At 41.7% G+C, this 12881-nt stretch overlaps 1 protein-coding gene across 3 annotated transcripts in view; it reads right to left on the minus strand.

Moving 5' to 3' along the window:
• Nucleotides 1–1329: 1329 nt before the first annotated feature.
• Nucleotides 1330–12881, minus strand: part of sptbn2 (spectrin, beta, non-erythrocytic 2) — a 46646-nt gene continuing 35094 nt past the window's right edge. For all 3 annotated transcript variants that reach the window (XM_071540294.1, XM_071540293.1, XM_071540295.1), the window contains 13 exons: nucleotides 12726–12856; nucleotides 12383–12587; nucleotides 11907–12281; nucleotides 11487–11731; nucleotides 11231–11369; nucleotides 10930–11014; nucleotides 10575–10771; nucleotides 10261–10388; nucleotides 10091–10166; nucleotides 6696–6874; nucleotides 6129–6302; nucleotides 5522–5564; nucleotides 1330–5400 (listed from right to left, as the gene is read on the minus strand). In XM_071540294.1, the coding sequence (XP_071396395.1) occupies nucleotides 5185–5400; nucleotides 5522–5564; nucleotides 6129–6302; nucleotides 6696–6874; nucleotides 10091–10166; nucleotides 10261–10388; nucleotides 10575–10771; nucleotides 10930–11014; nucleotides 11231–11369; nucleotides 11487–11731; nucleotides 11907–12281; nucleotides 12383–12587; nucleotides 12726–12856 (2193 nt within the window). In that variant the 3' untranslated portion in view covers nucleotides 1330–5184. The remainder of the gene's footprint in view (nucleotides 5401–5521; nucleotides 5565–6128; nucleotides 6303–6695; nucleotides 6875–10090; nucleotides 10167–10260; nucleotides 10389–10574; nucleotides 10772–10929; nucleotides 11015–11230; nucleotides 11370–11486; nucleotides 11732–11906; nucleotides 12282–12382; nucleotides 12588–12725; nucleotides 12857–12881) is intronic.

A 12881-nucleotide genomic window follows, 5' to 3' on the forward strand; every position in this document is an offset into this window, starting at 1 on the left:
AAACTACATTTATTTCTCAAGGATTCAGATCCCGGGATCTGAAATATTGAAAACTCCTTTTCTCAATATAAACTTTTAACTCTTTACCATATAAAATCATTAATCACCATCCTCTCAGACGTTTTAAAGCAGTTTATTACCATAATGAAAGCAAGGAATATCTCCAGACAGCGCTCCTTGAAAGTTTGCTCTGTCTTTTTGACGATGTTAGACCTCAAGTATATGACTTGATCATCCTTGATCCCTTGTCTTGACTGTTTGCTACCTGTACCATGACTTCTTCCTCAGTGACAGCATTTTTTTCACTCTTGCTTCCATTCTCCACTGAGCAGCCATCCTTTCCACGTCCTCCACGCCCTATACTGAATAATAATACTTCAGAATATGTGAACACATACATTCAGCTAATTCGAGAGTGTATTTAACTGTTTGTATTCCCAGTGTACACCCTATTCAAATCGCTGCGTATTTTGTTCAGTTGTAATATTTCTCAGTAGAGGAAGCAATTGCAGTTTTCCTGAGGCGCCGCCAGAGGGCGCAGCGCATACACACATGAACAACATAATACACATTGTAGGCCTACATGTTGGACAAATATGAAAAAAAGACTGTTTCAGCTGTAAAGTGCTTTTTTTTTTGCACTACTTTAATAAATGTGAATTATTTACTTTAGATAATGATAATCTTAATATCTTTTAGAAATTGTTTTATAAATTTAGTTGCAACATCTGTTGGGCCCTCATTTATCAACATAGCGTAAGTAACCTGCATAAGTAACCTGCCTTGATCAACATTGGCCGCTTTTTATTAGAGTTCTACTATATGGAGGAAAGGAAATCATTCTCCCATTAGAGTTAATCAATCTACAAATATGAAATATTAAATCTACAAGCATGAGGAATGACTCATTGTTATGATCAGTAACTTAAACATGATTTTTCTTCAAATACTTGGTGTTTTTGGTGTTGCTTTAAGTCTAGACTAGCTATTGTTGTAATATTGCAAATTTTCAACTTATTATTCTATTCTCGGTTTAAAAAAAGACTAGACTTGCTGATCTTGATTTTGGACTCCAGGGAAACAGCCTTTGGTCTGGACTTGATTTTGCTGCTTGTCATACCTTAGCCATGCCATGGCCCCCCCACAATGAGTCAGACTCCCACCTTAGGCACCCCAGTCAGAGTTTTCTGCACACGCCACTGCTGACAGCTTCATAAAGATCTAATTTGTTGACAGTCTGTCTCACCTGTTGCAGATTAAAAGCACTGGAGAGGTGGCCAAACATTTTTTGACATTTCAAAAAAACACAATCAAGCTGTTTTTGATTAAACCATGTTTTATTATTCCTAATATTAGATGTAGATACACAAGTCAACAAACATTATTTTCGATCTGTAATGAAAATGCTCCACAGCACACTGACATCGTGTGGAAGGGTCTGGTATTACAGACACGTACCTGAAAATGGACAGCAGTTATAATTGTTGCAATAAGTTGCATTAGTAACAGTAGTAGTAGTAGTAATAACAGTAGCAATAATGATAATAATAGCAATTAATAATAGTAGTGGTATTAACAACTCTGAATTACCCACAGAGGAAGGAACAGACATTCGTCAAAAGTAATGAGAAATGAAGGTAGGTGGACAGGCTTATCGAACGCTGCAAGACAGACCACTGGATGATAAAACACAAGCTCCCACTAGACAGCAAGTGCCTGCCTTCTTCTAAAAAAAGGAAGCTCAAATTGCCACCAGTCTTCTTTTTCCACTCATATCTACTTATCAAGTAAAAGATTGTTTTTTTCTTCATAAGTACTCCATTGTTACAAGTTTTTATAACCAAAAACTCATCTCTTTGACATCAATAATACATACTTTCCATTTTCTGGCCAAAGCTCACCAGTAGCACAATGTTATTTTAACAGGATGCCATATGCAACACCGAATCACAGCCAGCCGAGTGAATTTCCACAAGACTGGATCGCCAGGGTCATTCTGCATTGAATATACAGTACAGTATTTGTGTGTGAGTGTGTGTGAAAGAGAGAGAGAGAGAGAGAGAGCTTGTGTATGTCAAGTATGGTCAAATATTTTTGCTTCACGTGACCAATTTGGCCACAACTAATTTTGAGTCATGAATATTAACATTCAAATGAACTGGTAAGAAAATACATTGTAGAACTTTAACCTTTGAATTCACTTACATTAACTGGCTTGCTGTGTCTGATGTGCAGATCAGAGATAAAAGGTAGATAATAGCCACTAAAACAGCTCATCCATAGGGGGGGAATGAAACCATTTGAAACTGTGCACAGTGAATGCTTATGGAGTCGGCTCACTTATGTATGCAATGAGCTCATTAGCTCCGTTCCCAAATAGTGAACATGTTGACAGACCTTCAGGGCCTAAACTAAGCTGAAACCAGGAGCTCCGTCTCACACCTGGGACACAAACTCCCATCCACAGAGACAAGGCAGTCAGTTTAAGTATGGGCTAATTACTGTCAAGTCAGTTCAATTGTTCAATATAATATTTCTCTTCTCTAATTTGGTAATTAATTACACATACAGCTGTTAGAAGGGTGTTTCAGTGGAGCGCTGGTCCACAGCGGTTCCACATTCATTTGGGACTGGAAAATAATTTGCTCACTGCTTCAGATTGTGTTTGGCCAACCCGTCTAGACCGTTTTAAAACCACTGAAACCATATGCAAGTTTATTTCCAGTTGTTTTGTGTTATCAGATATTCCTGTGTACTAATCCACCCTCCACAGCACGGGCTTCATGGTATATCATGCCATGCTGCCACCAGGGTTGGGAAGGTTACTTTCAAAATGTAATCCAATACATATTACTGATTACCTGCTTAAAATTGTAATCAGCAAAACAATCCATAAGAGTAATTCAACTCAGTAATGTAATCCAATTACTTTCTGTTGCTTTTGGATTACTCTGGCAGTTAGAAAAGCAGTTTGACACTTGAATTCAAGTTACCAATTATAGTACAGTACAGTTATCAACAACAAACAGCAATTACTTCAAGAGGTATAAAATTATGTTTCTGTCTATAGTCTAACAATCTAAATGCACTTTTCCTTTCAAGCATGTTTTTGAGGAATCGAATCGGATTGCCATGACCAGTTTTCTTGGATTAGTGTAATCCCATTACATACAGTCAGTTACTCCCCAACCCTGCACATTAAGTGATCTCATGTATGTGGGGAACATCAACACAGAGGAGACCTTGGAGACGACAATGAGACACGTACAAGTATAAACCTACATGAAGTCATGCCACATATGCAAGAGCTCATCGAAGAGACGATTTAGGCCTTTTCCCTCTCCGCCACCGTTACCGAGCAGAGCGATCCGTGGTTACTATTCTTCAAAATCAACACATCTGTCTGCATATCGCACCTGGGTCTCTGATCCATTGACATACATTAGATCATTGCCAAGGGGCACGTTTTAAACATTCGAATTCATTCATTTGTACTGTGAACAATAAAGCTTCCTTTTAGTGGGTAAGGACTGTTCGAATGGAAAGGAAAGGCCGGGCGTCTACAGTGTAGCAGTCAGTGGGTTCAAGTAAGGCTCGGTACGCCTCTCTCCCTCTGGTAGCACATGACAAAGCACATTCTTCGCCACTTATCCAATCTCACTTCCACACCCCTCACCCCACCTGTAATGAGACCTGCCAAGCCTCCGTCTGTCCCGCTGCTGTCCTCGCCTCCCTACAGTCTGACACAGAGAATGTGCTTCAGCTTTGGACCTACACCCTGCCCACATAGTGCCTTCACAGCACTGCATGGAGAGAAGGTAGTAGGCGTTTGAAGAGTGAAACGGAAATCTGAAAATCATCTCGGAGGACTGTGTCATTGGTAATTTCAGTTTATACAAATAAAACCAAAAACAAAGAAAAGCCAATTTTAGAAAGTCCTCCCAAGTTTTTTTTTGTGTTTGTGTCTGGTTTCTGTGTGCATGTGTGTACCGTAAGAAAAGCAGCATCCATCTGGCCACCTTTGATCAGGAATAACATAAACGTGCAAAATCCACAGCACCACAACTCACACACACACACACACACACACACACACACACACTCACTAGAAAACTAATCTTCTCTGCTTTATACAGAAACAAAGAAAGTCAAAAATCAAGCAGAAAAGATCACTCAAAAGAAATAATCAAATACAGGCAAAATTAGAAGATAAAATAAAAAATAAAACCACTTTAAATATATATATATCATTTTCCCAATGGTGAAACTCGTGATCACTTACTGCACACTGCTAAAATTTATTGAGCTTTATTTTTTCTCAAAAACACCTCATAAACTGTCATTCCTAGAAAAAAAAAAACAATACAAACAGGGGCAAGCCCAACATTCTCCACTAGTTTAACCAATTTTTTGTTTTGCTCCACAACATGAATCAAGATTATCTACTGTCAAATTTATTAGTTTCTTGTTTTCTCAAACCAGCAATAGCAAAAGATAAATAATAATAATAACAGCAATAATATTGGTAAGGTTAATAACATCAATACCAAGAACAAAAAAGAGACTGATGTGGTCCTCCCCAAAGAGAGACAGCATGAAAAGGAGGGAAAGGAATAAAAAAAGAGTGTGCACCTTAGTGGAACGCCATCATCCATCGTTTCTGGTATTAGTGACACGGCATCAAAAAGGCTTGGCTAGTCGAGACTCACAGAGAGAAAATATTTTAACGGAAGCAGAATCAATTGGGTGGAATGGAATTGACCCGGGGCCGCGAGATGAAGTGTAACTCTAGGCCCCGCTAACGCTAACCGCCCGCCGCCACTCCTTTAAACAACCGGGTTTCAGTTAGTGACTCAGAGGAATGAGCTCTACCTGTTGGCTGAAACCGCCTCAGGACGAGGGCTTTCGTTTGCCGGGTGCAGCTGAATGTGAAATATGGAGAAGGAAACGACAGATAAAAAGGGAGAACGAGAGAATGAGAGAGAGAAAGAGAAGAAACGAAAGGTCTATGTAAGCCACATAGCTGTCGACAAACTCCTTAGGACCAGCACTGAGAGCAATGTGTTTGTATGACTTGTTTGTACTTTCCTTTCTGCCTGTTTCAGTTTGTTGAAATTCTGACAAATGTTGTTTCCATCAATGTTTTTTTTTCTTTTTCTTTTCTTTTGTTTTTTTACAAATGTTTTATTTTTTCTTGCCAAAGAAGCTGAACCTCTTCTCGCGATCCTTCTCTTTGCCGTCTTTGTTGCGCATGGTGACGCCTCCGGCCTCGCCTGAGCTGGGGGAGATGGGAGGCATGGTCATGGCTCGGCTGAGGCCCCGCGGGCCGCCGGGCGACTCTCCCGACCCCCCTGCTGGAATGGAGCAGTGGATGGAGCGGATCCAGGAGCTCATCTCCGCCTTCACACACACACACATAAACTTCTGTTACTCCTCCTCATTCAGGCACAGAGTCCCAGTACACCGGAAAAGATTGTTTTTACATAAAACCTTTCCATATTATTCCATTTCATACACTCACCTCATCCTTTGCTTGGAACAGGTACTCCTTACCGTCTCCTAGCCTGCAGACACAATGTTGAAGAGAAGCTATAAGTCGAGGCAAAACTATCAATATACACTACCAGTCAAAAGTTTGGTCACACCTGATTAAATGAACTATGTTTTTCATTATGTTAAAGCCATTTTGATCTAAAGGCTTATGCTTAAATGCTTGAAATGTGTTTCTTAGACAAATATAAATAATGAAGTTGATGCCTGATGTATGAATTTCTTTCCAAAGCCTTTGCCTTTCCATCAAGGCAAAGGGCGGCTACTTTAAAAAATCTAAAATATTAGATAGTTTTGATTTTGTTTAACACTTGTTTGGTCACTGCTTAATTCCATGTGTGTCATTTCATAGTTTTGAGACTTTACTATTATTCTAAAATGTGGAAAATAGTAAAAAGTAAAGAAAAACGTGGTGGGTCCAAACTTTTGACTGGTAGTGTAGATTAAAATACGTCTCACTATTTCACCCATTTTCTTGGCATTTCATCATGGCATTTCCCTATATTTCATCACTTCATTATCACAGGTTGACAGCTGTATATTCTCCATTGAGGTCTTTATTTGCTCTCTCCTCTCACCTGAGCTTGAAGACATGTTTCCTCTTCTTGTAGTCGTTGGCTACCTCGCACACGGCCTCTCCCAGGCTGATTGGTACCTCTCCATGGTATGGAATGCCGTTGCTAGCGCTCTTGTTGTCCTTGTAGAAACCGAGGCTTCCTTTCCTAAGGACACAGTACACGTTCTGCCAGGACCTGCGGGGACAGAGACAGGTGATTAGGAGGGGCTAGCATAGAAGTCAGGCATAAAAAAAACCTCTGTCAATCAACAGTAGATATATTTCATGTAAATATATCTACAATGTGTTCCTTTTTTATAGCTGCCAGTGTGCTCCTACACCCCTGAAATCCTTTCAAGTCTCCCTTTCAACTGATTGGGTACAGCATGCCTCCATATCTCCAGTTTGACTCAGTAATACTGCAACTCACAGCTTGATGATGTATTGTTACCACATATATTTGGTAACAATGGTATAATCTTTTTGGTATAATCTTTTTCTTTTTCAATCAGTTCTACTAAAATCTAAAAAAGTTTTCAGTGTCTGACCGTCCTGATCTCAAAGTCTCAGCATTCTCCACTTCACCCACCTGGTAGCTGCCTTTTTGCTGTGGGACTCCATCTCCTGTTTTCGACAGAGCATCCCCTCCATGGCTTCCGGCTCCGAATCCGCTCCGCCCCGGCTGGGTAACGTGGCAGACGGGTCAAGGCGAGAGGAGGCCAGGCCGCTGTCCCGGCCCGGGCCGTTCACCGACTCTGACTCTGAGCCCTGGGGTTCAAAGCAGAACATGAACGGTAGTCAGGAGACGGAAAGACGCGTGGTTGTAAGCCAGCGGTGAGCAGCAAAGCAGCCATTCACAACCATAGATGAAAAGCCATGATGACTGTTGCTTTGACGGCACATGAATACCTGAGATAACAACATAGCATCGGTCCAACAGGGCCACATTAATAACCATTGCATTACACTGACTTTAAACAGGACTAATACAGTCGCTCAAATAAGTAACTCCAACTAATCCCCACCTCCTCCAACATTCTGCTTAGGTATGCACTTAAAATAATAATAAAAAAAAAAATCCACTGTAGAATTTACAGTAAAGGAGAAAAACTTATTCTCTTCCTCCCATATTTTCCCATAAACTATTAGAAGGATAATGATGTTTTAGTTATACCACGCATACAGAAAAATGTTTGCTACATTAAGCTTGAGTATTCTCAAGTAAAGTCCACCTCCACCCTTACATAAGGTAACATGTACTGAAGGAACGTGATATCAGATTTGTTAGGAAGAGGGGGAGAAGTGAAACAATTTTGAAAGGTAAATATTGTTCAAGCCTGCGTAACATCTGCGTAACATGAGTGAGACGTTGGGAATTCATCTCAAAAGAAAGAAAGGGATAAAAACTTTTACAAACAAGATTCATCTTAAGTTTTACGAAATATCTAAATTAGATAAGTTTACGATATATTTAAGTTTCATGAATTTCTTTGCCCCTTCAATAGAATAGAGTACTATGCATAGCATACAAACAAAAAATCCCAGATAATTCATTTTGTGCAAAAGGTCAAGGATCTCAGTACTTATTGAGCGACCGTACATAACAAAAGGATAATGGCATAACACACAGAAACACAGACACAAAAACACAAACACACAGAGACACAGTTCAACTCTCTAAAGCCTTTCATCTCAATCACAATCACATAGATGAGGACTACGACAAATGTTCTGACTTATTTACAATATTAATCCAAAATATCAAATCCACAGACAGAGGGATGGGTTTTAAAACATCCAGTAATCCTGTATTTGCATCACGACAGCAGCAGAAATCATTGTAAGCTAAGATCAGAGTTTTCTGTTTCTTCCAAATATTTCTAGAAGAGATCCATTGTCACTGGTTTTGTTTTCCAGCCAAAATGTCAAATTCTACTTGACAGAATATAATTTCCTTCCATCAAACCTCTTTTTCTACAAAGAGCAGTTAAAATGACTTCAGCAAATGGTTTTCACACCAAACTCAGGAACACCACGTCTAGGGGAAGACTAAAATTAACAACCTATGTATACATTTGCTTCAAACTATTACAATTACCACCACATGAACTACTGTAGTTTCTACTGTTACAGTTACTCCTGTCCTGGTCAATATGGGCGCATGTGCAACAGCACCCAGACAGGCTTCAACATCTCCGATCCATGACCAGAATCTGCTCATGAATCTGCATCATGCCTCGGTACAGCAATGGGACTCAATAATGACATTGCGCAGTGCATGAATAAATAAAGCAATGGTTGCATCTGTGACAGAGAGCAATGGCTTTCTCAACAGAAGAAACGAGGCACTGCAGTTGACCAGGAGCTGAGCAAAAGGCAGTGAGGGGGGGCGATGAGGAAGCTACAGAGCCGACCACGGCTTGGTACTCACACGCTCCGGCTGCTTTGGCTTACACACACGTTTAGGCTCTGATTTCTTTCCCACTGACAACGATAGCGATAATGACTGCTGGTAAAAATGCAATAAGAAAGTGTTAAGAAATCTTTGTCTGTGGCAGAAACTTGATGACACTAATTAATAGTGGTGCCCTTATAGACTTTTCTGAATTGACTTTCAGCCACATTACCAAACAAATGATTAATTTGTTACCCCTAACTCTGTCAGAACAAGTTAAGTTTATCAAAGAATTGTCTGGGCACAGCTTCAAAGTGTATTCATTTGCCCTGGGCTCAAACATTGTGTGCCACACCTATGTTTTGTCTAAGCAAATAATAACCATAGGCCTGCCGTAGCTGTGTCTTCAATTCAGTTTAAATATATTTGTCTATGAAACAGAAGGCTGTGTGTCACTTGTGTGTGCATAAGAGGATGAGCGCATGAGGGGGAGAGAGAGGTTTAGAAATGGAGGCCTAACCATGTTCAATTACACCGACCAATTCATCATTGAAATATACTGTGCAGAAGTCATATTTTTACCAGTATGATTGACTTTGAGTTGCAGCAGTCAACAACACACAGCTAAGAAAAGTGTAGAAGTTTTTCATATTTGTTTGTCAGATGAGGCTCACCAGATAATAAAGAGATGACATGAGCCGGACTGCTGATCTCACCTAGTTGCCTTATTAGTAAGGCTGTAGCCCATTATAATGTTTGCATTGAATCATAATTTCAGATAAACTGCTTCACACTATGAACTGCTTCGCCAACTTAATTTATAGTCAAAGCGAAATTTTCTTTCCTGTTAGTCCCTCATATAAAACACTGTTCATAGTTATCGTTATAGTTATCGTCCTCTTGTGTTTTACATGAATTGACAAGGAGCATTCTCCAATGGTAATTTATGATTCAGAAGTTTAATTCCACTCCAATGATAATTAAAAAAAAAATCTTTCAAGTTGGTAATTATATGACAAGGAACAACTAATCAATTTGTGAACACCGTTGTTGACTACAGCAGAAAGACAGAACCTGACAAAGGACACACACTTACAAACAAACAAACGTACATGTCTTACATATATGACGTACTTACAGGTTTGGATTCCTGTTAGAACCTGCAGCTAACGTGTGGTATATTTTCTGTCAACTTCATAGTTTGCTGCAAAATGTTCTTTTGATAACGTTTGCCAGTAGTGTAAATTTGCATGTGAACATTTGTTGCCACAAACTCATGGCAACATTGCTGCAAATTTCCAACAATGTTTCAGATTCTGGCAAATTTCCCAATTAACTCATTAACTCAGATATCAAACACTGAACATATTTCTTTCAGGTCCATTTCAAAATATGGTAGGTGGACAAGACAACATGGAAAAGACATAACAGGACATTACATGATACAGCCCTATACTGATATTGCATAGGTAATTAATATTGCATAGGAAATCTAGGGGGAAAAAACTCCTTTGTTGCATTGTGGAAGTAAAAACTGTAAAATTAATACTGTAAAAATATTTACACTTATCCTCAAAAACATGTCTAACCTGCGATGTGTCATTGTCGCTGTGTACTCCATTCACTGATACCGACTGATTCAGTGTGGTCTGGTCTAGACTGGTTCTGTGTAAAAGAGAGAGAGAGAAACCCTGTGAAATCAATGTCTGGATATACAGAAACACCCTTTAGCTCTACCAGGAACTCCCTGCTCCTTTACCTGGCTGCAGATTCATGTGCTTGACTCTCCGTCTCAGATTGTGCCACTTCTTCTGCTAGGAGTGGCGTCGGGGGTCGCCGTGCTCGCTCCTCCTCCTCTAGCCTCTTCTGGAGCTCATGCTCCTCCAGCTGAAAAATGGAAACTCAGTAATGCAATGCCAATGTCTATACACATCCTGAACAAGAGAAAGTCAACACCTAGTTTCATGGATTTAGTGGTGGTACACATCTGACAGGCGGACACACAAACCAATCTCCACGACATATTTAATCAAATCTTTGATACCTGATCTGATTAAATCCCCCGTCACTTACTGTAGTGAGTTTTTCCAGCAGCACAAAGCGCTCTTCCCAGCCCGCAGCGAGCTTCTCAAAGGCCTCATGGCGCTTGATTAGGCTCTCCACCTCATCCACGTTTGAGCCCAGCTCTGCTGCTCGCACCAGAGGCTCCTGTCCTGCCAACCAAGACTCTGCCACATAGGCATCCCGACCAAACTGCAACACCTCCAGCACTGAGACACAGAGACAAAGAGAGAGAGAAAGGGATAACAATGAGATAATGAGAAACTAAAACACATGCATAGCATCAGCAACTAAAATTAGTTAAACAGACGCACATACAGTAACACACATACTTACACAGACCCTGAAACATGTTCAATGTACATACCAATTTGTAAGTGGTCCATCTTGTCTTGCCACTTCTTGTTGATCTTGTCCCTCTTTTCCTGGAGCTGGGCCAGCTTTTCCCGGATCTGTGAAGCAGTAAAGATCAGGTAACACATCAACAACAAATGATGACACATGAGAAGAATGAAATTAAGCAATAATCTATGATGAGCCATGGAATATCTAGCCATTTAATATCAATACTAATCATAAACATGTTCCATTTTTCCTCAAAACTGTTTCTTGTGAATGTGCATGAGTGTGACTGCAGATATCTGTGGAAGTAAGCTGGTGCAAAATACCTCATCAGCTGCATAGTGATTATTGTTGATGAGACTGTTTCCCATCTCAATACAGGCAGTGAAGCTGTCTGCCCTGGTCTCAATCTCTGACTTGATGTCCTGGTGATTGGCAATGACCAACCCTGCAGAGGACACATCCCTGGGACAAAAGAGAAGAGAGAGGGGAGATTGGAAAAACGTTATAATAATACCTATGATTGATCATGCCACCAGTCTCATTAAGTCAACTGGAGAATAAACAGTGAAGCAAATTCACCTGGGGCTGTCATGGGCATCAATCTGCAGGTTGACACCGTCCATCCAGAGCATGAGGTCTCGCACCATGTTGAAGAAGCGGAACTTCTCCACAGTGTCCAGCAGGAGGAGCCTGCGGGCCTGGCCGGCCTCCAGCAGGCCCTCCCAGGCCGAAGTCACGGCGTGTTCGCTCCTGTGAATCTCCTCAGCCTTCTCCCCAGCGTAGGCCTTCTGTAGCCGTGCTGCGTCATCCTGCACCTGGTTCACCTGGCAGGTGGAAGGGGGAATAGGGGACATTCAGTTTAAAAACAAAACAAAACACACCTCTCTTTGCCTTCTTGGTATCCAAAAAAATCATCCCGCCTACTACACATAGTACACAACCGGTAGGACACTATTTCTCCCACTTCTGGGTTCATTGTTTTGAGATCTGACAGCTGACCTGTCCGCTGAGGGCCTGGATGTCATGCTCGAAGGTGTTGTGCTGTCTGTGTAGGTGCTGGACAGTGTTCAGGTCGCGGCCCAGGTCAGATGGCAGCGCCTCCCTCTTCTCCTGGACGCGGCCAAGCGCCTCCATGGCGTCCTGGTGGAAGCGGTGCAGCTCATAGGAGGCAGCCAGCATTTGCGTGCGCGTGTCAATCAGCTCCAGCAGGTCGGCCCAGGCCTCGTTCAGCCCGTCCTTCCACTCGGCCACACTGGCGTTCTCAGGGTGACCAGACTCGATCAGGTCATCTGCCAGACCGTTCACACCGTCCACACGCTCCTGGCCAATGGTGCTGGTGTCACGAGCGAACTCCCGGAACTTGTCCCTCAGCATCTGAAGAAAGAAAAGACAGGGTATTTGCAAATAGTAATTAATTCAGCTTTACTTCCTTGTGCTTCAGTGTCTGTGCTGCATGTGAATGAGACAAAACTCACTGTGACATGTTCATAGTCCTGTCCCAGTTCATGGGAGCCAGCGACCACCTCCCTCTCAGCAATCCACTGTTCCAAATCATCCACCTCCCGCTTTAACTGGGTCAGCCTCAGCCTCTCCTGAAGCCGCCCACGACGCTCCTCGGCAAGGTCTTTCAGCCCTGCGTACAGCTTGTCCACTTGGGCTTGCCGTAGGGTGATTCTCTCGCTATTAAATTGGAAGGAAATCAAGCTCTTGATCAGTGACAGTGGGTGAACAATTTGGTACATCACCATGCATGTGTGGAATTCCAGTTTTATTATGCTGATGATGCTACAACATTCAGATCCACTTGTATCCTCTCACCTCTCTGGATGTTCACTGGTGACCATGAGGCGGCTGCTGTTGGCGAGCTGGTGAATAGTTTGGGCGTAGTCTTCGAGCGCCTGCTCCAGGGTCTGGTGCTTCTTCACCATCACTAATGCGCTTTGCTCATCCTGGGAGACAAACAGGAAAATTTTA

This window comes from Centroberyx affinis, unplaced genomic scaffold (genome assembly GCF_046629955.1).
Source record: "Centroberyx affinis isolate AG114_WGS23_722 - 3 ecotype Tasmania unplaced genomic scaffold, CSIRO-AGI_Caff_v1 ptg003599l_1, whole genome shotgun sequence".
In the NCBI taxonomy this organism is placed as follows: domain Eukaryota; kingdom Metazoa; phylum Chordata; class Actinopteri; order Beryciformes; family Berycidae; genus Centroberyx; species Centroberyx affinis.